Source organism: Natrix helvetica, assembly GCF_964273705.1.
Source record: "Natrix helvetica genome assembly, chromosome: 15".
Classification (NCBI taxonomy): Eukaryota; Metazoa; Chordata; class Lepidosauria; order Squamata; family Natricidae; genus Natrix; species Natrix helvetica.
Genome location: NC_138565.1, coordinates 6,204,502 through 6,232,448, shown reverse-complemented (window position 1 = coordinate 6,232,448; position 27,947 = coordinate 6,204,502). Strand labels below are relative to the sequence as shown.

Sequence of the window (27,947 nt, the reverse complement as noted above, 5' to 3'; positions counted from 1 at the left end):
GGAGGGAGAGAGGGAGAAAGGGAGGGAGAGGAAGAAAGGGAGGGAGAGAGAAAAGGTCCAGCTGCTTTTACATCGTGGGCGAGTCCGTCCCGCAGCTTTGGTGTTGTTTTTTTGTGTCAAAGCGTGATCGTTTTTTGAGCTCTCTGCGACTCTTGTGAGGCTCCTGGTTGTTGCAGGGGGACGTTTCGTGTGACGTCCAGCTGCTTTTGCATTGTGTGTCAGTTCAGTTGTGCAGCCACGCCCGCCCGGTCACACACCCACCAAGCCACGCCTGCCCGGTCACATGCCCACCAAGCCACGCCTGCCCGGTCACGCGCCCACCAAGCCACGCCTGCCCGGTCACGCGCCCACCAAGCCTCGCCCACCCGGTCACATGCCCAACAAGCCACGCCCACCCAGTCACACGCCCAACAAGCCTCGCCCACGGAACCGGCAGGGAAAAACTTTGGAATTTCACCACTGGTCCCTTGATATAAACAGATACTTTCTCACCCAGAATTTTTGTTCTTTCTGGTTTCAGCCGTTGCTGAATGCAGGATTGGATGGCAGCAAATATTTCATCCTCTTCTCTGTCCGCATCAAACTGGAAAGTACAAAAAAACAATACGGAATCAATCTTTTTGGCTAGGGCCAATCCTCTGCTCTGTTCTTCTCCCTACTGTGCGTGCAAACTTCTCCACTTTTGGATTTCAAGACCCCTAGAGTCCTGCATCCAGTTTTGGTCACTCAGATACCACCTTCATGCAGGGGTCGGCAACCTTAAACACTCAAAGACCCACAAATGTCCTAACCAGAAGCCCCGCCCCGTTCAATTCTGGAGCCCTCCGGAAGTCCGGTTCCCCCACCATAGAGTCTCCTCCTAGCATGGCGTCCTTTTCCCCCTGATGACCTAGAGGTCTTCTGGGATTCCCACCCTCGTTGTCCTCACCCGGACCAAGGCTCCCTTCTCCTGGTAGTACTTCCCAATCAGCTGAGCATTCTGCTTGAAGGTCTCCAGCCTGCGCTCAATTCCGTGGGGGTTGTCATTCAAGAAGCCTTGTTCCCGAGCCCGCTCTTTCAGCCGTTGCCTTGAGCAAGCCAGGAACACCACAACGTCCGGAGAACCAACCTAACAAAGGCAAAGGACAGACAATAAGATCATGAGAAGTCAACCTTGGATTGGTCTCATCCTACCTTAGCCTGCTTTCAATCCAAGGACCTCCTTCTCTTTCCCCTCTATATCTTTTCCCTCTTCGGTTCCCTTCTCCTCCTCTGAAAAATCCAAACTCACCTGTTGCCCCACCCCCCTACTACCTGTGAAGTTTCCAAAAGATGCCCTAATTAATTTACGAGCCTCGAGACAAAGTTCCAAAGAAATCCAAGTCATTTATTAGGAGCAACATTTTGGCAGGTTCTTCTGCAGAGCCAAACCTGATTTCTGATTAATGGTCTGTGTCATAAATCACATCCACCAACGAGGTGCTGCAGCAGGCTGTAAACTTTGGCGCCTCACACGCCTGCTGTAGAAATCTGAGATCCGACCCTGGTTGAACGTATGCATGGAATTCTCCCTCCCTTTTCCATGTCAATTTGATAATAGGCATGGAAATGCTTTACAAGTTGACCCTACCATCAGGTGAAAGATGTAGGGAAAAGGACCTGGAAGGACAGGTGGAGAGAAGAACAGAGGTCTCCAAGGAAGGCGCCAACCCTTCCATCTCTCCATGATGAATGTTGGTAGCTTCATCTCACCTGCTCCTCAAACAGGAAGGCCTGGCTGATGTCTCGCGGGAATCCATCCACCACGAAACCTTGGGCATCTGGATGTTTGATGAACTGCTGCTTCAACTCTTCAATGGTTGCCTCCTGAAAAGCAGAGAGATATCTCAGGAAATGGCCTAGCCGATTTATAGTCCCATTTGTAACCTCCTGGCAAACATTTTATTCTGGGATAGTTTTCTTAGGGGTAGTTTTTAATGTATCTTTAATTCTAATTTTAATTATTACTGTACAGTCTATATGTTACCTCCTCCATCTATATTTACCTATATTTATGTATTTATATTGCTGTTTTAATATGACTGTACACCGCCCCGAGTCCCTTCTGGGAGAGGGCGCGGTTTATAAGTTAAATAAAAGTAAAAGTAAAGTAAAAAGGAGGAAATAAGGTGGTATCTCAGGAGAAAGTGAGGTGGTTTTGGAGACCCAAACATAGCAGGATAAGTTCTCCCCCAATTAAAATGTTCAGAGAAGAGCAGCTAAGATAATCAAAGACCTGCGTTGTGGCCCGCTAGCGGCCAGCGGAGGTGGCAGCAGATTCAAACAGTGAGGAGGTTGGGGAGGAACATGGGCCAGTTCTGGAGTCTGGGGAAGGCTCGGATGAGGGCTCTGTGTCGGGGGCAGAGAGGGGGCCAGGGCCGTCTGACAGTTATCAGCTGCCTTCAGAGTCAGACATCAGTGAGGCAGCTGGAGCCTGTTCCCAGTGTGCGCATGCGCAGAGTTGCCAGACAAAGGGAACAGCTAAAGAATAGGGATCAACTTGGGAGGAAGGCCACAGGTGGACAATGAATGGCCCCTCCAGAGGAAATAAAAGAGGAGCGAAAGGGGAGTGGAGTTTGCAGGAGGCCATTAGTTCACTTCATTGGTTCGTGACTCTCTGAGGCTCCTGGCCAAGTTCTGCAGATCTCAGCCTGGCAGCTCTCCAAGCCAGATAAGGTCTGTGACTGTAAATCCTCCCTTGAAAGACTTTACTGGAGGTGAAGGAGCAAAATTCACAGTCAATGAATAAAAGGGGTTTTTTGTCGGGACAAGGAGTTTGCTTCACGCTCTTGGGAAGCTTCGGTCACAACCGCCTGGAGACTAAAACATATGAAGAATGGCTGCAGGACTTGGGTTTGGCTAGTCTAAAGAAAAGAAGATGCATGGGTGACATGATAGGATTCTGGTATTTGAGGGGCTGCCACCAAGAATAGGAGGGGTCAACGTATGTTCCAGAAGGCAAGACAAGAAACGATGGATGGAAACTAATCAGAGAGAAGCAACCTGGAATGAAGGAGAAACTTCCTAACAGTGAGAACAATTAACCAGTGGAACAGCTTGCCTCCAGAAATAATGGGTGCTCCATCATAGACTCTTTAAGAAGAGTCTAGACAGTCACTTATCTGAAATGGTATAGGCCCTATACTATAGAGTCTCCAGCTTGAGCAGGAGGTTGGACTAGAAGACCTCCAAGGTCCCTTCCAGCTCTATTCTATTTTAATCCCACTTTGTGGCTCGCTCACTAAGGTAGAAGGCCGTTAAAAGAAGGATGGAGAACTGCTTTAAAGAAAGAGAAAAAAACGCCAATTTAGTAAAACTCCTCATTGTGAAATAACGAAAGAACCATATCGCACAGGTGGGTAATTCTGGAATAATTCCAGATTTGTTAACTCAGATTTGAATCTGAACTGGAAAAGAATGCAAACCCGATTTCTCCATTCTTTCCCCTCCAATAATTCATTTTCCTTGCCTAAAAGGAGAAAAATAACCCTGAATAAAATGTAGATCCAGAGAACATCATGAGAAAGGCAGAACTAGATGAATCAAAAATTGGAATTAAGATTGCCGGGAGAAATATCAACAACCTGAGATATGGAGATGATACCACTCGAATGGCAGAAAGCGAAGAGGAACTAAAGAGCCTCTGGATGCGGGTGAAAGAGGAGAGTGCAAAAGTTGGCTTGAAACTCAACATTAAGAAAATTAAGATCGTGGCATCCGGCCCTCTCAATTCCTGGCAAATAGATTGCGAAGAAACAGAGGTAGTGACAGATTTTACTTTCCTGGGCTCCAAGATCACCGCAGATGGGGACGGCAGCCAAGAAATTAAAAGATGGTTGCTCCTGGGGAGGGAAGCTATGGCCAATCTAGACAGCAGACTAAGAAGCAGAGACATCACCCTGCCAATCAAAAGTGCATATAGTCAAGGCTGTGGTTTTCCCAGTTGCAATGGATGGCTGTGAAGGTTGGACCATAAGGAAGGCTGAGCGCCAAAGGATGGAGGCCTTTGGACTCTGGTGCTGGAGAAGACTCCTGCATTGAGTCCCTTGGACTGCAAGGCCATCCAACTGGTCGGTCCTAGAGGAGATCAACTCTGACTGCTCTTTAGAAGATCCTGAAGAGGAAACTCAAGTACTTTGGCCACCTAATGAGAAGGAAGGACTCCCTGGAGAAGAGCCTCATGCTGGGAAAGATGGAGGGCAGAAGAAGGGGATGGCAGTGAAGGAGGTGGCTGGATGGAGTCACCGGAGCTTAAATGGACTCCAGAGGATGGTAGAGGACAGGAAGGCCTGGAGGAAAGTTGTCCATGGGGTTACAATGAGTCAGACACAACTTCACAACTAACAACAACAAAAAGCCCCGTCTAAATTTGAGTCTCCCAATAGTACAATGGATCTCAACCATCCTGGATTCAAAGCCCAAGATGGAATTTAGTAATAGTTCTGTGGCACACCAGAAAATCATTAATTGAGTATCTGTATTTTTAAATGTGTCAGACTTGGCTTTGGTGGGGAAGTTATATACAGCTCGTCCTCGTCTTACGACCACAATGGAGCCCAAAATCTTCTGTCATTAAGCGAGACATTGGTTCAGTGAGTTTCGCCCCCATTTTATGACCTTTCCTGCTACAGTTGTTATGTGAATCACCACTGTTGATACGTAACCCGGTTGTTAAGCGAATCAGGCTTCCCTGTGGACTTTGCATGTCAGAAGGTCACCAAAGGGGATGGTGAGACGCCGGGAACATCGCAACGCCATCATAAATATGAATCATATTGCCAAGCGACTGAATATTGATTTGCCTATTATGGGAATGCAGCAAAGTTTGTAAGTGATCAACGGTCACCAACGAAGGAAGCCAGATTTACTTAACGACCGTGCGACTAACTTAGCAACAGGAGCGATTCACTTAAGAACGGTGGCAAGGAAGAATAATGTATCGTGGGCAAAACTCAATCGCTGTCTTGTTTACCGAGGGGAATTTGGGGCTCCGCTTTGGTCATAAGGGGAGGACTTACCCTGGGTGAGTCAGAAGGGCAGCTTTAAGGCGCGCTTTGCTTACCGACGGGGCTAACTCGCCGTCGGCAATGATCTTGGCAATCAGCTCCCATTTCTTCTCGTTGGTGGCCCGGCGAAGCATCTGAGCGCGCAGGATTTCTCCGACGGAGACACAGACGAAGCCAAAGTGGGAGGCCACTCTCCGGCTTTGGGTCCCCTTCCCGCTGCCGGGACCCCCTGCGAGGGAGAAGAGTGGGGGTCATTTCAAGAGGAAGCAGGATCGAAGGGGCATCCAAGCGTTGGGACGAGAATTAGTCAAAGGGGTTTGGTCTACATTAAGATCCCCCGAAGGAATTCTACATTCCCTCTTATAATCCTGCAACTTCTTAACTCTTTTTAAAAAAATATACATTTATATCATCTTTGCAACACTTCTACATCTTTTAAATATCCACTATGTTTCTATCTATACATATATACCTTATACATACATACATACATATATAGTCTCCCTTTATTTATTCATCAGCAGAAATACAACACAAACATAGCAAAGGCAACATTAAAAATAAAAATATGGTTTTCTGCCTGGATGGTCTTCTGTAGTGAGCCGAAGGATAGAAAGGGGGAGTAGTGAGCTCCCTCCCATATTTGGGCATACCAGGGGTTGTAACACAAATACATCCATCCATCCATCCATCCATCCATCCATCAATCCATCCATCTATCTATAGTATCTATCTATCATCTATCTATCTATCTATCTATCTATCTATCTATCTATCTATCTATCTATCATCTACCTACCTACCTACCTACCTACCTACCTACCTACCTATCATCTATCTATCTATCATCTATCTATCTATCTATCTATCTATCTATCATCTATCTATCTATCTATCTATCTATCTATCTATCTATCTATCTATCTATCTATCTATCATCTATCTATCTATCTATCTATCTATCTATCTATCTATCATCTATCTGGTATCATCTATCTATCTATCATCTATCTATCTATCTATCTATCTATCTATCTATCTATCTATCATCTATCTGGTATCATCTATCTATCTATCATCTATCTATCTATCTATCTATCTATCTGTCTATCTATCTATCTATCTATCTATCTATCTATCTATCTATCTATCATCTATCTATCTATCTATCTATCTATCTATCATCTATCTATCTATCTATCTATATGGTATCATCTATCTATCTATCTATCTATCTATCTATCTATCTATCTATCTATCTATCATCTATCTATCCATCCATCTATCTATCTATCTATGGTATCATCTATCTACCTATCTGTCTGTCTGTCTATCTATCTATGAATTGGGCCTCTGTCAGCCTGACGGAATCCAAAGGCTGGAAGGGACCTTGGAGGTCCTCCAGTCCAACCCGCCAAGGATCTGCTCCTCTCACATACACACACCCAATTCTTTTCTTCTGACTGAAACCTCTCACCTATCACAAACACGATCTTGGGACGGGGGCGTTCGGGGTCGAACACGTCGTATTCTTGGATTAGTCCCGTGGATTCGGTCAAATCGGAATCGCTCTCGATGGAGAACTGGCTCTGCACAGAGGATCCGTCCTGGTGGAAACTGAACAGAGCTGAGGAGGAGCCTGCAAGAGAGAAGAAAGAACTCATAGCCTAGTTGGGAAACTCCTCAGACAACGTGAGAACTGGAGACCCATGGATCTCAGAGGGAAGGGCACCTGGGGAGACATAGTTCTCCTCTCAAGATCCCAAAGGACCTCTGTCCCTCTCCAGGAGCTGGAGACACCGTGAATCTCAGAGGGAAGGATGCTTGGGGAGACATAGTTCTCCTCCCAAGATCCCAAAGGACCTCTGTCCCTCTCCAGGAGCTGGAGACACCATGGATCTCAGAGGAAGGGCACCTGGGGAGACATAGTTCTCCTCCCAAGATCCCAAAGGACCTCTGTCCCTCTCCAGGAGCTGGAGACACCATGGATCTCAGAGGGAAGGATGCCTGGGGAGACATAGTTCTCCTACCAAGATCCCAAAGGACCTCTATCCCCATCCAGAAGCTGGAGACATCATGGATCTCAGAGGGAAGGACGCCTGGGGAGACATAATTCTCCTCCCAACATCCCAAAGGACCCATCCTGGAGCTGGAGAACCCCATGGATCTCAGAGGGAAGGACGTCTGGGGGAGACATGGACTTAACATATTGACCTTATCAGGTCAATCTCGAAACCCACCACCTGTAGAATGGACATCCACCTGACTGGAAGATGGCATTCTTGTTTAAGCCCCCAGCGGTAGGTTGAAGGTCTTCTTGTCTGAGGAATGTGTCCCATTGCAGCTTCTCCAGACCACCCATCGTCCGGACCTTCTTCAAGCATCCTTCAAGGTAGTCGATGGGATCTTCAGGCCGGTAATACATCAGGCCTGTCAACATGCTCTGGAGGAGGAGGCAATTGAAGAATGAATGGAGAAAAAAAGAAGGAAGAAAGGAGGAGGAAGAATGGAAAAAGAAAGAGGAGGAGGAGAAGGAGGAGGAGGAAGGGAAGGAGAGGGGAGGGGAGAGGAGGGGAAGAAAAGGAGACGAGAAGGAGGTGGAATGGAGGAAAAATGAAGAATGGAGGAAGACAGATAGAGACAGAGATAGAGATAGAGATAGATAGATAGATAGATAGATAGATAGATAGATAGATAGATAGATAGATAGATAGACAGACAGACAGACAGACAGATGATAGATAGATAGATGGATAGATAAATAAATAGATAGAAAGATAGATAGATAATAGAGATAGATTATATATATGTGTGTGTGTGTGTGTGTGTGTTTGTGTTTGTGTTTGTGTTACAACCCCTGGTATGCCCAAATATGGGAGGGAGATCACTCCTCCCTCTTTCTGTCCTTCGGCTCATCACAGAAAACCATGCAGGCAGAAACCCATATTTTTATTGTTGCCTTTTTTTTTAATATGGTTTTTTATATGGTTTTACGGTTTTCTGTGATGAGCCGAAGGACAGAAAGAGGGAGGAGTGATTTCCCTCCCATATTTGGGCATACCAGGGGTTGTAACAGAAACACATACTTATTTCCCTGGCTTAGCTGATAAAGGAGGAGAACCGGTGGAGTAGTGGCTAGCAAGTCTGCCTAGTATATAACACATCCCAGGTTCAAATCCCAGTAAGGGTATGGCTAGCTGATGAGAGCTAAATAGCTTGAAATGGATCCATACTAGCCTCCCTTTATTTATTTATCAGCACAAATACAACACACACACATTAGATAGATAGATAGATAGATAGATAGATAGATAGATAGATAGATAGATAGAGATAGAGATATATAGATATAGATTAACAGAGTTGGAAGGGACCTTGTAGGCCATCTAGTCCAACCCCCTGCCCAATCTCTTGGCAGTTCAATCTCTTCTCTTAGTGTCTGTAAGGAAAGATGTGTTAATTGGAGGTATAAAATGCAAATTTTAGCCTGGTGTTTTGCAGTCTCCGTTATTTGAAAACCAATGGACAAAAGGGGAATTCTGGGAGTTGAAGTCCACTGCAATGAAAGTCACCGGGATTGAAAACCACGACTCTCACGCCCTTTTGTTAAAGTTCCCGGAAGAAACACATTGCAAAACCAAGATTAGCCATGGAGACGTTTGCTACGCTGCGCTGCTGCTATGTACAAAGTACAAACACACTCTTGTTGTGTAGATTGCTCTGCAGAATTGTCCGAAGAGAAAAGGAATTCGCTGAGCCAAACAAGGCAATGCACAACTGAATTTAGCCAACCCTTTTTTTAAATACCCCAGAATGCCTCGGGGTGAAGCATCGCTCTGATGCATTGTGGGAAAATCCAGTGGGGAAGGTTTCTGGCCTTAATACCCCCTTCGCTGGTTGCCACGGTTATTTCTTGAATTTCATTCTATTGTTTCTTCCTCCCTGGGAGTTTAACGCAGTGTATCTAAGACTCCGAGCTTGTCGATCTGAAAAGTTGGCAGTTCAGCGGTTCGAATCCCGAGCACCACGTAACGGAGTGAGCTCCCGTGACTTGTCCCAGCTTCTGCCAACCTAGCAGTTCGAAAGCCCGTCAAAAATGCAAGTAGAAAAACAGGAACCAGCTTTGGTGGGAAAGGAAGAGCGTTCCATGCGCCTTCGGCGTTGAGTCATGCCGGCCACATGACCACGGAGACGTCTTCGGACAGAACTGGCTCTTGGGCTTTGAAACAGAGATGAGCACCTCCCCCTAGAGTCGGGAATGACAATCACATATGTGCAAGGGGAACCTTTACATTTACCTGGGAGTTTCCCCCTCACTTCAATTCAACAACAATCCTGTGAGGTACGTCAGGATGCAAAAAGTCCTCACTACGTTTGCCACCTGGAGTTATTTGTAAAAATAAATAAAAGCAAAGACAAACATAAACAGAAATGAAAAGCTGTAAGTGGCAACGCTTTTGTCTCGTAAATTAATTAGGTCATCTTCTGGGAACTTCACAGTAAGCTGGGATAGCTGAATGGAGAGCAGGCCTTAATAGGAATGTTAGATCAGTAAATATTAGCTGTAAATGGAATATATATTTTAACAGAACAGAAGGCCAACCCAGATTATAAATTGTGCTGGGCCCATTTTACTGCATTTCTCTGCTGTGTAAACTATTTCTCCTTTTTTGTTTTTCTTGTTCTTGGAAATGTTTATAAACATATAAGCTGGTCATTGAAAGGCGGGACAATAAAAGCTATAAAGAAACAAAATCAGAAAGTTGAGCAAAACATCCCACTTTGGCCTGAGATGCCATCCGCCTTATTCTTTTCTTGGTCCCTTTTAGAGAAGTAGAGCCTCCTGAGGGAGAGGCAGTCTATCTGTCCATAGGATGTCCCAAGAGCGACGTCAGGCAATCTCATCTCACATTTTGGAATTAGGGGATGGCAAACCAGCTATGCCTTTTGTCGGCTACTGAAAATCACGGCGACCTGCCTCACTCAGGGGCCCTTGCCTGTGGGCCCCCACAAGTATAGGGGGCCCCGTATTAATCTGTGCATATTAACCCTTCAGTGCACCTTGTAAATACAGCAACATATTTATTACATTTTACTGCATTTTTAAATTAATATTAATTTAATTTAATTTATTTAATTTAATTTAATGCTTCTAGACCGCCCCCTCTCCCGAAAGGGACTCGGGGCGGTGTACAGTTCATACAAAATATAACAAGATACAATAAAATTAAATATGTACAGTTGACAGTTGACATGGAGGAGGTTAAAATGCCGTTAAAAGAACTGTACAAAGCAGATATAAAATAAATTCAAACCCCTAAAAACAAATACAGTAAATTAAAAAACCCCTAAAATAACCAGATATAGTACGTTTGCCAGGAGGGACAGTTGAATTATGCCAGGCCTGCTAATCAGAACAGGTGAGTCTTCAGTTTTTGCCGGAAGGAGCGGAGGTCAGAAGTGGTTCTAATGTCGGGGGGGAGGTCATTCCAGAGGGTTGGGCCCATCACAGAGAAGGCCCTACTCCTCGGTGTCGCCCGCCGGCATTGTCCAGTGGATGGCACCAGGAGAAGTCCCTCCCTGTGTGAGCGTATTGGCCGCAGGGATGTATGTGGGAGGATGCGATCCTGCAAGTAACTAGGTCCCGTGCCATGGAGCGCTTTAAAGATGGTAATCAGCACCTTGAAACGCACCCGGAAAACCACAGGTAGCCAATGCAGCTCGCGCAGGAGAGGTGTTACGTGGGAGTACCTCGTACTCCCCATCACAGCCCGCGCGGGTAAGGGTAAGGTTCCTCTTGCACATATGTGCTAGTCGTTTCCTGCTCTAGGGGGCGGTGCTCATCTCCGTTTCAAAGCCCAAGAGCCAGCGCTGGCCGAAGACGTCTCCGTGGTCATGTGGCCAGCATTACTAAATGCCCAAGGCGCACGGAAGGCTGTTCCCTTCCCACCAAAGGTGGTCCCTATTTTTCTACTTGCATTTATTGACGTGCTTTGGAACTGCTCGGTTGGCAGCTGGGACAAGTCACGGGAGCTCACTCCGTTACGCGGCACTAGGGATTCGAACCGCCGAACTGCTGACCTTTCTGATCGACAAGCTCAGCGCCTTAGCGCCAAAGGTGGTTCCTATTTTTCTACTTGCATTTTTTTATACGTTTTCGAACTGCTAGGTTGGCAGAAGCTGGGACAAGTCACGGAGGCTCACTCCGTTATGCGGCGCTAGGGATTCGAACCGCCGAACTGCCGACCTTTCTGATCGACAAGCTCAGCGCCTTAGCCCCCGAGCCACCATGTCCCTATCATATAAATGCAACAACATGTTTATTACATTTTACTGCATTTTTAAAGTTAATAACTAACATGCATTAATAGAAATTAACTGATAAATATATGTTTAATTTTATTTATCGGCCATTTACATTTTTATTCCTGCCAATCGTTATCATAGGGGCCGATAAATGCTGTTAAGACCCCCCCCCAGCCTCACTCTTGGGTGCTTTTCAGCAAGGTTAAAAAAAATCAGGGTCAAGGAAAGCTAAGATAGCACCTCACAGCAGCTGGAGGTTCTACAGGGTTTAGGGGAGGGGAAGGGAAAAAGCAAAGTGGAATGGACTCAAACCTCCTCAGTCCTGGTTGCAAAATTATGCCAATTGTTCCATGCCAGCTGATGGTTTGACTCACCCTGGGCATTCATTTCATCCATGGCATCAGCCACCCAGTGGGGGCAGGGCAGCACCAGCCCAAAGAGGACCCCAGAGAGGCCTTAATGTAATGGGGAGAGGGGGAAAAAGAAACTCCAGTCTTTCGCCACGCAGGTTTGGGGTCGCCCCAGAGGAAGCCCCTCGCGCGGGCACAAACGCCCTTGGCTCTGCTTGGATTGGCAGCCCAACGTCTCCGGAGCCGTCTGGGCATCTTTCCAGATAGTCTCACAAGTGTGTGTTTGTGTGTGTGATTGTGCACAATTTCCCCTCCCCTTGTAGCAGCGTTCCCGTCTCCACTTCATTTCTTATGGAGGTGGAATTAATGGGTGGAAACTAATCAAGGAGAGAAGCAACTTAGAACTGAGGAGGAATTTCCTGACAGTTAGAACAATTAATCAGTGGAACAGAAGTTGCCTCCAGAAGCTGTGAATGCCCCAACACTGGAAGTCTTTAAGAAGATGTTGGATAGCTATTTGTCTGGAACGGTATAGGGTTTCCTGCCTAGGCAGGGGGTTGGACTAGAAGACCTCCAAGGTCCCTTCCAACTCTACTATTGTATTGTATTGTATTGTATTGTATTGTATTGTATTGTATTGTATTGTATTGTATTGTATTGTATTGTATTACGGATCATTCGCAGCTGCGCTCCAGACGAATTAAGGGGCAGCCTTGCCCATCCCGAAGAAGCTCCCCCCTCCCCACTTTGCCCGAATTGCCAGCCCCGAGAGCGCTCTGCTTATGCTCAGAAACCCCTTGCCTCCCATCCTGGGCATCCTGGCAAGGCTGACCTCACGCGACCCTCCTGGCGTCCCGCGCAAAGTTTGGAAACTTTGAATACTCCCCAAAGCGCCCTGGAGCGATGCAGGCTGCGCCCGGGGCGCTTTGTGCATGCTCAGAGGCGAGCCCAGGCGCCCGGGAGGAGGGGGCTCGCTTGCACCGGTGGAGGAGACCCCCACTCCGCTGGACTTACCTCGAAGAGCCGCGGGATCTCCCGACGGGAGATGTATTCTCCAGCCTCGGCTGAATCGCTCATCGCCCTGCTGGGACGCTCGCCCTTCCCTTCCCTTCCCTTCCCTTCCTTGTCCAGCCCGGTTCTGGCGGCCGTTCTTGGCTCGGGGCGGGGAACGGGGGCGGGAGGTCGAGCCGAAGACTGCCCACCGTGTGTGGCTGGGTGGAAAGAGTGTATCTGAGCCTATGCAGAGGGCTACGCAAAGCTGGCCGAGTTGTTTCGAAGGCTCTTGAAAACTGCCGCCAACTCTCTCTCCCTTTCCCTTTTTCTTTCTCCTTCCTCCCTTCTCTCTCTCTCTCTTCTTTCTTTTTCTCTTCTCCTTCCTTCCCTCCCTCCTTTCTTCTCTCTTTCTCTTTATGTCTCTGTCTTTAAAACTTCCTCCATTTCTCTCTCCCTTTTCTTTTTCCTTTCTTTCTCCCTTTCTCTCTCCTTCCTCCCTTCTTTCTCTTTCCCTTCTCCTTCCTTCCTTTCCTTCCTTCTCTATCTCTCTCTGTATCTCTTTGTCTTTAAAATTGCATCCAACTCTCTCCCCCTTTCCCTTTTTCTTTCTTTCTCCCCCTCTCTCTCCTTCCTTCCTTCCGCCTCTCTCTTCTTTCTTTCCCTTTTCCTTCCCTCCCTCCTTCCCTCTCTCTCTCTTTAAAACTGCTTCCAACTCTCTCTTTCCTTTTTTCTTTCTTTCTCTCTCACTCCTTCTTTCCCTTTTCCTTCCTTCCCTCCCTCCTTCCTTCGCTCTCTGTCTTTGTCTTTAAAGCTGCCTCCAACTCTCTTTCCCTTTTTCTTTCTTTCTCCCTTTCTCTCTCTCCTTCCTTCCTTTCATCTCTCTCCCTCTTCTTTCCCTTTCCCTTTGCCTTCCTTCCTTTCCTCCCTCCTTCCTTCTCTCTCTCTGTCTCTGTATGTCTTTTTTCTCTTTTTCTTCCTTTCATCTTTCTATTTCTCTCCTCTCTCTGAGCCTCTCCCTCCCTCCCTCCCTCCCTCCCTTCTCTCTCTCTCTCTCTCTCTCTCTGTATCTCTGTCTTTTTTCTCTTTTTCTTCCTTTCATCTTTCTCTCTCTCTCCCAGTTTCTCTCTCTGCATCTCTCCCTCCCTCCCTTCTCTCTCACTTTCTCCCTCCTCCCCCCACATGTATGAGCTACAGCCTGCCACCACTCACCACCTCTGTCTCCTCTGATAACACCTCCCATCGTCCCCAGCCCGAGGCTCTTTCTTCCAACTACTACTACACTCTCCCAAAATTCTGCACAAAGCCTCCCACATCCAGCTAGCAAGATCCACCTTTTCCTTCAAAAACAGCAGGAAAAAAAAATCACACCGATATTCTTTTTCTTTTCTCCTTTGTTATAGAGAGAGACTCCCCTGCGCCAGCCTCAGTCCCTGCTTCCTCCTGCACACGGAGGGGGGGTCCTTGCGCTGCTGAAAAAGGGGCTACGGGACCCGCAACTCCCCGCCCTGGCTTGCTCTCCTCCCTTCCTCTTCTTCCTCTCGCTTTGAATGTTTTCCAGGCCATGTTGCTGGAAACAGCCTCCTGGTTATGCAATGCCAGGGCAGCCGGCGCAGTTTCCAACGGCATTGATGGGAAAACACAACACAGCCTCCGGACGTGGGTGCGAGGTTGGTCTCGGTCCAAAAGGGTTCGGAAAAATCAGGCGATCCACAGAGGAAATAACAGCCCTCGGAAGACTTCGGAAAAAGGGGTGAAAATGAGCAATCCTCTCTTTCCTTCCCAGAGGTGGGTTCCTACCAGTTCAGCCCCGTTCGGCTGAGTATGTAGTAACTCGGCTGCCCTCGCCCCCGAACCGGTTCTATCGGCGGCATCTTGATTTTCAGTTCTGCGTATGCGCAGAGCAATCTTCACTGCAAAAATTGTTCTGCCTTTTCTAACGTTTTGCGCATGCGCAGAACTTTTTAGGCGCACAAAAAATTTTGCGCACCGAACCAGCAGTAATGCCAGCAGCAACCCACAGCCCCGTTCCTCCCCCATCTCTGCAACTGGTATTCTCGCCATATGGGGAAACTAAACTGGAATAACGTAATCTACCAGGCCGATATCTGCAAAATTTGGCGAAGAGTCTCGGAGAGTCACCAACCAATGAAGCGAATAAATGGCCTCCTGCAAACTCCACTCCCCTTTCGCTCCTCTTTTATTTCCTCTGGGAGGGGCCATTCATCGTCCACCTGTGGCCTTACTCCCAAGTCGGCCCCTGTTCCTTAGTTGTTCCCTTCGTCTGGCAGCTCTGCGCATGTGCACACTGGGAACAGGCTCCATCTGTTCTTCTGCCTCACTGATGTCTGATTCTGAAGGCAGCTGATAATTGGCATACGGCCCTGGCCCCATCTCTGCCTCCAACACAGAGCCCTCATCCGAGCCTTCCACAGACTCCAGGACTGGCCCAGGTTCCTCCCCAACCCTCCTCACTGTCCGACTGCTGCCAGCACCATTAAAAAAAAGCCTGAATCTTTTGCCAGCTAGGGAAGCTCTGACTTTTTTTGCCCTCCTTGGAGTTTAGAAAAAAACAGGGCGATGTAATGCTACGTTCCAATGATGTTGCCCCCAAAGCGCACACCGTCTCCCTACCGTTCGACGTTGTGCCAGCTTTGGGGGAAAAGAGACAGTATGGATGATCATAATGGCATCAGATGTCAACGTCTAAGTGCCAGCTTAATGATTTCTCCCACTCTTGAGCCAAGAATTATTGAAACCCCTCCAAAGCCTGGCATCCAAATTCTCCCTTGTCTTGCGTCTGTTTTGTTCAAGAGATTGGAACATAATAGAATAGATTAGAATAGAATAAAGAATACAATATAGAGAACACAATAGAAATAGAATTGGAAGGGACCTTTGAGGTCTTTTAGTCCAACCCCCTGCTTAGGCAGGAAACCCTACACCACTTAAGACAAATGGTTCTCCAACATCTTCTTAAAAACTTCCAGTGTTGGAGCATTTACAACTTCTGGAGGCAAGTTGTTCCACTGATTATTGTTCTCATTATTAGGAAATTCCTCCTCAGTTCTAAGTTGCTTCTCTCCTTGATTAGTTTCCACCCATTGCTTCTTGTCCTGCCCTCAGGTCCTTTGGAGAATAGTTTGACTCCCTCTTCTTTGGGGCAACCCCTGAGATATTGGAAGACTGCTATCCTGTTTCCCCTAGTCCTTCTTTTCATCAAACTGGACATACCCAATTCCAGCAACTGTTCTTTATATGTCGATATCATTTAGACAAAGTTGATCCCCCTTATTCTCCTCTGCAGAACCTTGGAGTTTGAAGTTCTCTCTGTCGTTGGTTCTCTTCTTCCACCCTCTGTGTTCCCACGAGGGGATTAGCATCACAGCTCAACCACCACCACCCACCCACCCATAAAGACCAGGAGAGCATCGTTGCGCATAGCCAAATGCTACCATAGCAACTATGGCGTTGCCTGATGTCTTTCTTGCATGCTAAAATGGGCTGACGGGATGAAGCATCGCTTGGCATTGTCCCTAGTGAGGATTCTTTTCCCAGCCTTGGTCACGTTACGAGGTGTGGATTTCAGTTCCCAGAATTCTTCAGCCAGGGGGATTCTGGGAGCTGAAGTCCCCTCCTTCCCTCCCTTATTCTTGTTTCCTTTTCCTTCATTCCTTTGTTTCAATATTAAGTGTAATTCTTCCTTCCTTCCTTCCTAATATTTTTCCATTTTCTTCCATATATTCTTTTCCATTTCATCGTTGTCTTTGTTCCTTCCTTCCGATTGTTCCTTTTTCCTTCATTATATTCTCTTTTCCATTTCAACATTGTGTAATTCTTTGTTCCTCCTTCCTTCATTCAATCCTTCCAATATTTTTTCCTTCATTCTCTTTTCTGTTTCAATATTAAGTGCAATTCTTCCTTCCTTCCTTCCTAAATTCTTTCCATTTTCTTCCGTATATTCTTTTCCATTTCAACATTGTCTTTCTTCCTTCCTTCCTTCTTTCCTTCCTTCCTATACTTCTTTCCATTTTCTTCCTTATATTATCTTTTCTGTTTCAACAGTCTTTGTTTCTTCCTTCCTTCCCTTCCCTCCTATACTTCTTCTTTCATTCATTATATTCTCTTTTCCATTTCAATATTAAGTGTAATTCTTTGTTCCTCCTTCCTTCCTTCTTTCAATCCTTCCAATACTTTTTTCCTTCATTAATTCTTTTCCTTCAATATTAAGTGCAATCCTTCTTCCTTCCTTCCTTCCTTCCTTCCTTCCTTCCTTCCTTCCTTCCTTCCTATACTTCTTCTTTCATTCATTATGTTCTCTTTTCCATTTCAATATTAAGTTTAATTCTTTGTTTCTCCTTCCTTCTTTCAATCCTTCCAATACTTTTTTCCTTCATTAATTCTTTTCCTTCAATATTAAGTGCAATACTTCCTTCCTTCCTTCCTTCCTTCCTTCCTTCCTTCCTTCCTTCCTTCCTTCCTTCCTTCCTTCCTTACTTACTTACTTACTTACTTAACTTCTTTCCATTTTCTTCCTTATATTATCTTTTCTGTTTCAACATTAAGTGCCTTCCTTCCTTCCTTCCCTCCCTCCCATCCCTTTTTCTTCATGCTTTCTTTTCTTTTTCTCTGCTCTTTTTAATTCTCCCCCCCCTTCTTCTCTTCTACATTTAGGTTGGATTAGTTTGTACGACGGTCATCAAACTTCTGAAGTAAAAATAAATCCATATTGAAGAAGAAGAAGAAAAAAGGAAGACCTTTTTAGTCAAGTCAAATGTTTAATAAAAGTTTCGCCTTTTAAGATTCGTCCAACACATTCAATTGTAACCTTAACAGGAAAGAATGTCACCGGCCGTTAAAGGTTCAGTCAATCTGAGAACTATTGAAAAGGCAACAGTGCAAAATCCAAACGACACAACATCCTCACCGCCATCGCTTTGGTACCAAATCTTTGAGGAAGGGGCTCCAGAAAGGAGGAGGAGGAAGAGGAGGAGGAGGAGGAGGAGAGGGGTGGAGTCATCGTTTAATCTGGCTGTCACAGCTGTGGATAATGGGCACAGCAACCCAACAAATGGAAATGAACTGAACTGAGAAAGATGGATAGATGGAGGTCCGGGTTTTGGCAGGAGAGATCTCGGAGTTGCAAAACTCAATTCTCTTATTTGAATTTTGCCAATTGAGGTTGTAGGAATTGTGATGTTATTTGCGGAGTTGGCAAATCGGAGGCCAGGGTTTGTTATGCCAGGCCGAATCAGCTGCCTCGATGCTCGGGCACTTGGTACCCACTACGGGGCAGGAAAATAATAATAAGATCAATAGATTTTAGACCCCTTTCCTAGATAGGACAGATAAGGGGATTCATCATTTGGCCAGCAGCAGGTATGAAATGCCTTCAGAAACTTTGGGGGCAGATTAGATGACCACTGGAGGGCTCTCTCTTCCCCCTCCCCTGTCCTGTTTTTAAAACTTATTTTAATTTTTTAAAAAAATTTTCATAATAAGGACAGGAAAAAAATAGAACCTTCATCTTGGCTCTCCTTGATAGCCCAAGATTACAACTCCCATCCTCCTCAACTGGGGGGGGGGGAGGGAAGTTTAGCCCAGTTGACCTCTCTTAAAAAAAAAAAACCCAACTTTTGAAAGGACTAAAGAGATGGAGAGAGACGGCGGAAGAGGGGGCTAAACAGATGGTGACCACCTCCCAAACTATCATTTTCTCTGATCATGAACGAGTTGGCTAGGGATAATGGGAGTTGGAATCCGTAGGTCAGGAGGGCTCCCCTGCCAGGATCAAGTCTCTAAAGTTGAACAAGGCAGCGAAGAAAAACCAGGGAGATGGGGGTGGGGGTGGGGTGGGGGATCTATCTTGGAGAACTTATTAACCATTAAGCATCCAACTAGAAGCAAGCTTGATGGGCTTTCAAAACCAACTGTGGGTTCAGTATGTAGACTTCTAATTTCCCACAATGCCTCAAGGCCCACCTCTATGGCATGATGGGAAACTTAAGACAGCAGTCCAGGAACCAGAGAAAGGGGAAACAAATCTCTCTTGGAGAACTTATCAACCATCCAACTAGAAGCAACCTTGATGGACTTCCATCCAACTGTGAGCTCATCGGACGTCTAATTTCCCACAATGCCTCAAGGCCCACCTCTATGGCATGATGGGAAACTTAAGACAGCAGTCCAGGAACCAGAGAAAGGGGAAACAAATCTCTCTTGGAGAACTTATCAACCATCCAACTAGAAGCAACCTTGATGGACTTCCATCCAACTGTGAGCTCATCGGACGTCTAATTTCCCACAATGCCTCAAGGCCCACCTCTATGGCATGATGGGAAACTTAAGACAGCAGTCCAGGAACCAGAGAAAGGGGAAACAAATCTCTCTTGGAGAACTTATCAACCATCCAACTAGAAGCAACCTTGATGGACTTCCATCCAACTGTGAGCTCATCGGACGTCTAATTTCCCACAATGCCTCAAGGCCCACCTCTATGGCATGATGGGAAACTTAAGACAGCAGTCCAGGAACCAGAGAAAGGGGAAACAAATCTCTCTTGGAGAACTTATCAACCATCCAACTAGAAGCAACCTTGATGGACTTCCATCCAACTGTGAGCTCATCGGACGTCTAATTTCCCACAATGCCCCAAGGTGCTTCTCTATGGCATGATGGGAAATAACAAGAACAGAGAAAGGGGAGGGGAGGGGAATTCTCTTGGAGAGCTTACCAACAAGCTCCACCTAGAAGCAACCTTGCAAGGGGTTGAGATGGACTTCCACCCAACTGTGATTCTCATCGGACTTCTAATTTCCCACAATGCCCCAGGGCACTCCTCTAGAGCATGTTGGGAAATAACACAGCAGTCCAGGAACCAGAGAGAGAAGGAAAATAAAACTTTCTTGGAGAACTTACCAACCACCAACCATCCAACTAGAAGCAACCTTGATGGACTTCCATCCAACTGTGAGCTCATCGGACCTCTAATTTCCCACAATGCCCCAAGATGCTTCTCTATGGCATGATGGGAAACGTAACACAGCAGTCCAGGAACCAGAGAAAGAGGGGAAACATATCTCTCTTGGAGAACTTAGCAACCACCAACCATCCAACTAGAAGCAACCTTTGTAGACTTCCATCCAACTGTGAGCTCATCGGACTCCTAATTTCTCACAATGCCCCAAGGTGCTTCTCTAGGGCATTATGAGAAATAACAAGAACCAGAGAAAGAGAGAGAGAGAAATTCTCTTGGAGAGCTTACCAACAAGCTCCAACTAGAAGCAACCTTGCAAGGGGTTGATATGGACTTCTACCCAACTGTGATTCTCATCAGACTTCTAATTCTAATGCCCCAAGGCACTCCTCTAGGGCATGATGGGAAATTCAGCAGTCCAGGATATGCTGGCCAGGCCCAGTTAGGGTGGAGTGGGGAAGTCTGCAGGATCCCAGTTTTGGCACTTGTGGGGAGGGGGGGGAATCTCCTTGTTGCCACTATTCCCATTCGGGGTGCGAGAAAGTGATGTTGTAGAGATTAGCCCATCGGCCGAAGACTCGTTTCTCGGTGATGAAACGGTGATGATTTCCTTTGTGGCTGCGTTCGTTGTGGATGTAAGTGGTGCACTCGTCTGGCCCTTTGGGTTCGTAATAGTGGTAGGGCAGCCGGTGGGGAGGGGTCTTACTGTTAGGAGAAAAGACAGGTGAGGTCGAGAAAGGGGACTTTCCCCACCCACCCACCCACCTCAAGCCTTGAAAGCCAGGCAAGCGACTACTTACTTGCAGTAGCTGGGAGGCACCATGCCGTAAACGTGGAGTTGGTCGCACAATTCCACCGCGATCACCATGGTAAACCATCCGGTGCTCAGCCAGGACCGGGAAGTCTGCCTGGGGAGGGCAGAGAACAACAGAAAAAGAGAGGAAATGTTCAATAGGTGGCATCTTTCCCCCCCCCCCAAGATTGGCCAAAAAGGTTTAACAATACGTCCCCAAAACTCGTTGGAAATGTAGACAAATACCTGGCACATATTATCACATGTGGTGGAACTGTAAAAAGGCAAGAAGGAAATTTTGGATACAAATGCCGATGTGGTTAGGAAAAAAAAAATTGACTAGGCAACCTATAGGGTTTAAGCCAGAATTATTCTTATTAGGCATTATATCAGACGGTTATGATGAAGGGACAATATATCTAATATTGCACACTTTGACCACAGCAAGAATGGTGTGTGCGTAGTAACGGAAGAGTGCAAACGCCTCTTCGGAGGAGGAGATAACAAGGAAGATACTGGTCTGTGCGAAAATGGACAGAGTAACGTTAAAAGATAAACCTTGCAAACAACCTAATCTTGTGGAGCTTCTTCTCTGGTAATATTGTACTGCTAACCAGAGCACACAAAACGTTTGCTAGACCAGTTCTCGAATACAGCTCATCTGTCTGGAACCCGCACTGCATATCGGACATTAATACAATCGAGCGAGTCCAGAGGTATTTCACGAGAAGAGTCCTCCACTCCTCTGCTCACAACGGAATCCCTTATGCCACCAGGCTCGAAATTTTGGGCTTAGCAATTTAGAACTATGATAAAATTGTCTTCTACAACATCCTACCTGCCAATGACTCCTTCAGTTTCGGCCGCAACAAAACACGAGCACACAATAGGTGCAAACTCAAGGTAAACCACTCCAAACTCGATTGCAGAAAATACGACTTCAGCCACAGAGTGGTCAATGCCTGGAATGCTCTACCTGACTCCGTTGTTACGTCCTCAAACCCCCATAACTTCAACCTTCAACTGTCTCCCCTGGACCTCACCCCATTCCTAAGAGGTCCCTAAAGGGGGCGTGCATAAGCGCACCAGCCTGCCTTCCGTCCCTGTCCTATCGTCCCCATTTCATGTATTCATAATCATGTTTACACTTAGGTTATCTAATATGGGCTTGGCGAAATGAATAAATAAAAATGAAAATGAAATAAATAAATAAAGGGGATAGAGAATAATATGTGGAATAGATTCTATCAATTTGGAAGCATGAGGTGGAGGTTAGAATGCCATAGGTTAGGTGGAAATGGAAAGGGATACTATATATGTTTTAAAATGTAGGTATTGGAATGGTTTTCCCAGTTGCAATGGAAGGTTGGACCCTAAGGAAGGCTGAGCGCCAAAGGATGGAGGCCTTTGAACTCTGGTGCTGGAGAAGACTCCTGCATTGAGTCCCTTGGACTGCAAGGCGATCCAACCGGTCAGTCCTAGAGGAGATCAACCCTGGCTGCTCTTTAGAAGGCCAGATCCTGAAGAGGAAACTCAAAGACTTTGGCTACCAAATGAGAAGGAAGGACTCCCTGGAGAAGAGCCTCATGCTGGGAACGATGGAGGGCAGAAGAAGGGGATGACAGAGAAGGAGGTGGCTGGATGGAGTCACCGAAGCAGTTGGCATGAGATTAACTAGACTCCAGAGGATAGTAGAGGACAGGAAGGCCTGGAGGAACGTTGTCCATGGGGTCATGATGGGTCAGACACAACTTCACAACTAACAACAACAAAAAGCCCAGTCTAAATTTGAGTCTCCCAATAGTACAATGGATCTCAACCATCCTGGATTCAAAGCCCAAGATGGAATTTAGTAATAGTTCTGTGGCACACCAGAAAATCATTAATTGTGTCTCGGTATTTTTAAATGTGTCAGACTTGGCTTTGGTGGGGAAGTTATATACAGCTCATCCTTGTCTTACGACCACAATGGAGCCCAAAATCTTCTGTCATTAAGCGAGACATTGGTTCAGTGGGTTTCGCCCCATCTTACAACTAACAACAAAATTAGAACGAAAGATAAATTTGATACTCTAGAATAAGTTGGTCAGAAATAATCGCATATGTTAGTTTGTTTTTACCTTTGTTTCGTGGTTTCTCTCTCTCTCTCTCTCTCGCTGTCTTGTGGCGAGGAGTTCCGCAGGTTCTCGGTTCAGGATGCAAACCACCCCACCCCTGCCTTCTTCAGGGAAGACTCACCTATCCTTGCCGGTCTCTTTTCGGAACAAATCGTCAAACTGTTGCATGCGCTTGGGAGAAACCGCGAAGGCCGACATGTTGGGGAAACTGAGGCTGACCCTTTCGATGAGCTTGATTATGCTCTTCTGCATCTTGAGGGGGGGACCCCAGAAAATCAAGACGTTCTCGGGGGTCTTGTTGATGAATTCCTGCGGCCTCTTCAGGACCCGGAAGGCGCTGGAGTGAGCCACGACTCGGAAGGTCGTCTTGTTCCCCACGTCGTCCGAGAAGCCCGTGGTGGGCGCGTCGTTCATGCGGATGGTGCATTCGGACTTGTCGATGGTTCTGCCCAGTTTGCTGCCCAGGAGGTGGCTAGAACTGGTGATGAGGGCACATTGATTGCAGTGCTGAACCAAGGGCTGGGGTAGAAAGCAACTCAGTTGGAGCAAGGAGTTGGGCTTAGGCCAGGGGTGTCCAAACTTGGCAACTTTAAGACTTGTGGACTTCAACTCCCAGAATTCCCCAGCTGGAGTTGAAGTCCACAAGTCTTAAAGTTGCCAAGTTTGGACACCCCTGGCTTAGGCCAACCTTTTGGACCTCATACTTTTAAATCCCACGGACCACTAATACGATCTGCTAATGACCGGCGGGGTAGGTGTGGCTAGGTGGTCATGTGACTGGGTGGGCGTGGTCACTCACGTCAAGGGGCGCCTCGCTAGCCTCTACTCGCTCCTCCCCTCCCAGCTGCTCCACGCCTGCCCGTCTGGGCTCCTTAGGGCCCCCAACGGGGAGCATTTGCTGGAGCTAAGCAGCCCCCAGGAGAAAGAGTTGGCAAAAGAGCTCAGTTCAAATTCTGACTGAGAAGGAGGCTCAGCAGAAGCACCTCACTGAGGACTAGGAGCATGGGCTTTACAAGCAGAGGGAAGACCTGTGGGAGTGCAAGGCCAGGTGCCGGCGCCTGGAGGCTCAGTGGCCTGAGATGGTCAGCCAGTTCCAGGCCCTGATGCCGTCCCACTGGAACGAGGCCCTCTGGCTCTTCCCCACCAGCGGCTCTTCCCTCCAGCCTTCGCCCAAAGCCCCCCACCAGGAGGCTGAAGCAGACCCCAAGTCAGAATTTCTGCCCCCCTCAGACCCCCACAAAAAGACCCCAAAAGGGGAGACTCTCTGCAGCAACACAAGCGTCCATTGCATGTATCCATCCCAGGGGGGCGTAGTTTGAGGACCCCTGGTTTAGTGCAATATTAAAAAATGCAAAGAAGGATAAAGAAGAGAGGGAGGAGAAAGAAGGAGAAGATGGAGAGAAAGGAAAAGAAGGAGGAGGAAGAAGAGAAGGAGAGGGTGGAGAGGTAATTTGGTCCTTTGACTCTTTCAAAATCCAGATTTCGGAAAAAAAACCCACCATCCTTGCGCGAAGAAACTCAGAACCTGGGCAAATTCATCGAACTGCACACCTTGGGCAGAAAAACCTTCGGTCTTTGTTAGAACATGGGAGCCCCTCCTAAGCCAACCAGGCACAGAAGACCCCTTTCCCCACCTCCCCACAAGCTCCCTCCCCCTTACCTTCCCTCCGGGCACAGGCAGGTATTCGCCTTTCACCCCCCACTTCTTGAGGCTGGAGGGCAGCGGGGTCTTAGCCTGCAAGGCGGTGTAACGGAGGCCTTCGCTGTGGCTGTTGGAGTTGTAAATGATCAGCAGCATAAACAAGGCGAAGAGAATCACCAGGACAACGGCATGCGGGCTCTGCGGATACGGACACAAGAAGCGGAAAAGGGACCATCAGGGGATCACGAGGTCAGCCAGGAATAACCGAGACCCTGAGAAAAGCTGTCGCATTTCCCTCCCTTTCCTCTTTGCAATTTTTTTTTATTTCAATTGTGCAAAAAAAAAATTCCCTCCCCTTCCTCTTTGCCATTTTTCAATTTGAATTTTGCAAAAGAAAAAAAAATCCCTCCCCTTCGTCTTTGCCATTTTTTTATTTGAGTTTTGCCAAATTTTTTCCTCCCCTTCCTCTTTGCCATTTTTAATTTGAATTTTGCCCCCCAAAAAACCCCTTCCCTTCCTCTCTGCCATTTTTTAAATTGGGATTTTGCAAAGATAGGACAAATTCTGCTTTGCTTCCGTCTCCCTCTTAGCCTGACTTTTGCAAACGCTGCTTGGTGTATAAATAAAACACTCTCCCTCTGGAGATACAGCCACTTCTTGATGGCAAATTCAGGGAAGGTTTGCATTTAAAAAGAAACAACAATAACAACAGGACAAAACTTTCATCCACGTCCTGTTGTTTCTTTCCAGAAGAGGCAAACAAAACACGAAAAGGCTGAAATCCACACGAAATTGACCAGACCCCTCAACTACCGTACATGGAGGGGCTTTCTAAACCCTCCCCCCCAAGCCTGTCCATTTCCCTGGACTACAAAACCCATACAAAGGGCAGAACCTTCTTCGCTGCCCTGATATTTAGGATCAGGCCTCAAAATCTTGCAAAGGTTTAAAGCTTAAAAGATTTAAACGCATGCAGCGGGGGTGTTAAAATTTTGCAGGAAAATGGACCTCCTTTTACCCTGGGCAGATGGAAATCCGACCCCCCTCTCTTCTGGGGAGCTCCCCCCCACCCTTGCTAAAAATCTCACCTTCCAAGAAAGGATGATGGGGGCGAGAGTCTTTTGCCCCATTTTGGCCCTGCCACCAATGCACTTCAAGTTCATGGCTCACTTCCCTCCTTCTGCATTTCGCTCTCCACTTGTTCTGCCCCCCCCTTCTCTGTCCCTCCCCTTTCTGTCTCTCCCCCATCCCCCCCAAAGGAGCTGGACTGCAAGTCGTAAGTCGAGGACGAGATGCATTTTGCAAACGATGGCGATCGAAGGGGGGGAAAAAAGGATTCCCCCCCCCTTAGTTTGCACCATCGTTCCCATTTAAACCGCACATCCAGGAAAAGGGTGGAAGGATCTGAACACGTTCTCCCCAAAATTTCATACCTGGTGGTTTTTCATTGTGGTCTCCGAAGTTTAGGTTGGAAATTCAGTCACTCTAACCTGGGCACCTGCGTTGAAGTTCAAAGGCAAAAAGTCACCTCAAGAGCTCCAGAGTTGTCTTCAGACCTTAGATTCATCATTCATTCTATCACTCTGACCATTCTACCTCTCTCTCCTTCTCTCTCTCCCTCTCTCTCCCTGTCTCTCCTTTCTTTCCCCCTCCCTCCCCTTCTCTCTCTTTCCCTCTCTCCCTCTTTTCCTCTTTCTCTCTCCTCTCACTTTCTCTTTCTCTCTCTCTCTCTCTCTCTCTCTCACACACACACACACACACATCTATCAGCTATGTCTATCATCTATGTATCTCTTTCATTTATCCATCCATCCACCCATCCATCTCTATGTCTGTCTGTCTATCTATCTCCATCATCTATCTATCTATCATCTATCTATCTATCTATCTATCTATCTATCTATCTATCTATCTATCTATCTATCTATCATCTATCTATCTATCTCTACACCATCTCTCTATCTATCTATCTCTCTATCTACCTATCTATCTCTACACTATCTATATATTTATCTATCTATCTCTACACCCACTCTCTCTCTCTCTCTCTCTCTCTCTCTCTCTCTCTCTCTCTCTCTCTCTCTCTCTCTCTCTCTCCTATCTATCTCTACACCCACTCTCTCTCTCTCTCCCTCCCTCCCTCCCTATCTCTACACTATCTATCTATCATCTATCTATCTATCTATCTATCTATCTATCTATCTATCTATCATCTATCTATCATCTATCTATCTATCTATCTATCTATCTATCTATCTATCTATCTATCTATCTATCTATCTATCTATCATCTATCTAAAGTGGAATAAAATATGGATTAAAATATAAGAATGAAGACGTGGCATAAAAGGGACAGTTAGAAGCTTGCTTAAAGGGACGGAAATGTCATTAGCCTTCAACCACAACATGTTCCAGCAAACGTCCCTATGTCAAAAGTCCAAAACCACAAGGTTCAATTAAAGTTCGTTAATGGCACGTAGTCCATACCTGTAACAAAAGGAGAAGTAAGACCCCCATCTCCTTATTAGGCTTTTCCCTCAAGGTAACCAATAAGAAATGAGTTAAGTATTTCCGTGTTACGCTGTCTTTGTGAATGTATAAGAATGCGTGCTTCGATAAAGAAGGTTGTTCAGAATTTGCAATGTTAGCTACGTGCTAACTTTCTGAACCTGGCTGCCAAATAAACTTTTCCTGTATCCTGAGAAGTCTGAAGACTGTCATTTTCTGCAACAATTCTGGCGACCGTGGGCAGGACTTAGAGCGATATTTCGCTGACGACGGAACGGACCGACTGGTGCCCCATCGAGGCCATCTCGCCCGTCTTCAGGCGCCACTGAGATCTTTCTCTGGAAGGGGGCCGACGACCTCTCTTGGGCATCTGGAGGACACCACTGATCCAAGAATCTGACCAGGATCAGGACAAGTTAATAAAAATTTCGCCGGCTGAGAAAGAAGACGCCTGCAGGCAAGTATCAAAATAATTGTAGACCCACTTCCCGAACCAGAAGTCAGTTCCTAACACCACTTCGCCAAGTGGATCAAAAGAGTTATAGATGGACAGGGACAGGCAGAAATTTAGCCTCTATTTCAACACGTCCCATTCACCACTACAAATTGGAAACAACAGGGTTATTATCAAAACCCATAATCCAACCTGGCATGATCGGAACAGTTAATTATTACTCTCCTTAATGGAGAAGAGAAAGAAAGATTAAGTAGTGCCATTGGAAAAACCCTAAAGCCCGCGGACGGAGGAAGCCTTCAGTCTGCAAAACCTCCAGTGACAAAGTCCAAAACTTCTCTTGTTAATCAAAAACCGGACGAAAGCCCCGAAGCCTTCTTCCAAAGGCTGGTTGAAGCATATAAAACCTACACCCCAATCAATCCCCTGGATCCCGAAAATGCCCGCACGCTAGCCATGGCTTTCATATCTCAGCGTGCCCTGGATAATTCATGGAAATTGCATGAAAAGGCTTTGTGAAAAGTAGAAGAAAGAAAGAAAGAAAGATGACAAGATGCAAGGTAAAGCTGAATTGCTGGTAGTTGCATTGTCAAATAAATCCTAAATCCAGAGCAGAGGTCGAAGGGAGAAGGACACTGGATGTTAGAGTGTCCCAAAAGGCTAGAAGCTGGGATAAGGGGACAGGGAAGGGGACCAGGGTTTAGTCGAGCCCCCCCCTGAACCCTTAGTCCGAATAAAGATAGGGGTAACCTTTTGGGTAGACACAGGGGCGTTGAGATCAGTAATT

General features: G+C 46.6%; 2 protein-coding genes across 2 annotated transcripts in view; both read right to left on the bottom strand.

The window, feature by feature from the left end:
- LOC309399361 (adenylate kinase isoenzyme 5-like) overlaps positions 1–13,017 on the bottom strand; it is a 33,155-nt gene extending 20,138 nt beyond the window's left edge. Inside the window, 7 exon segments of the mRNA XM_081967097.1 lie at positions 493–583; positions 929–1,108; positions 1,732–1,845; positions 5,081–5,253; positions 6,502–6,663; positions 7,287–7,467; positions 12,695–13,017. Coding sequence (XP_081823223.1) covers positions 493–583; positions 929–1,108; positions 1,732–1,845; positions 5,081–5,253; positions 6,502–6,663; positions 7,287–7,467; positions 12,695–12,757 — 964 coding nt within the window. The 5' untranslated portion in view covers positions 12,758–13,017.
- Positions 13,018–17,428: 4,411 nt separating this feature from the next.
- Positions 17,429–25,765, bottom strand: ST6GALNAC6 (ST6 N-acetylgalactosaminide alpha-2,6-sialyltransferase 6). Its single transcript, XM_081967018.1, has 5 exons — positions 25,632–25,765; positions 24,217–24,396; positions 22,678–23,075; positions 20,447–20,554; positions 17,429–20,351 (listed from the first exon to the last, which is right to left on the bottom strand). Exons 1-5 carry the CDS (start codon positions 25,644–25,646, stop codon positions 20,165–20,167), a joined length of 888 nt encoding a protein of 295 aa, XP_081823144.1. The 5' UTR covers positions 25,647–25,765; the 3' UTR covers positions 17,429–20,164.
- Positions 25,766–27,947: the final 2,182 nt, after the last annotated feature.

Bases quoted from the DNA above. Each gene is read 5' to 3' on its own strand.
- ST6GALNAC6 (XM_081967018.1), bottom strand. The intron at 23,076-24,216 runs GTAAGGGGGAGG...TTTCTACCCCAG, and splicing joins TGCCTGTGCCCGGAGGGAAG to CCCTTGGTTCAGCACTGCAA. The intron at 20,352-20,446 runs GTAAGTAGTCGC...TTCTCCTAACAG, and splicing joins GTGCCTCCCAGCTACTGCAA to TAAGACCCCTCCCCACCGGC.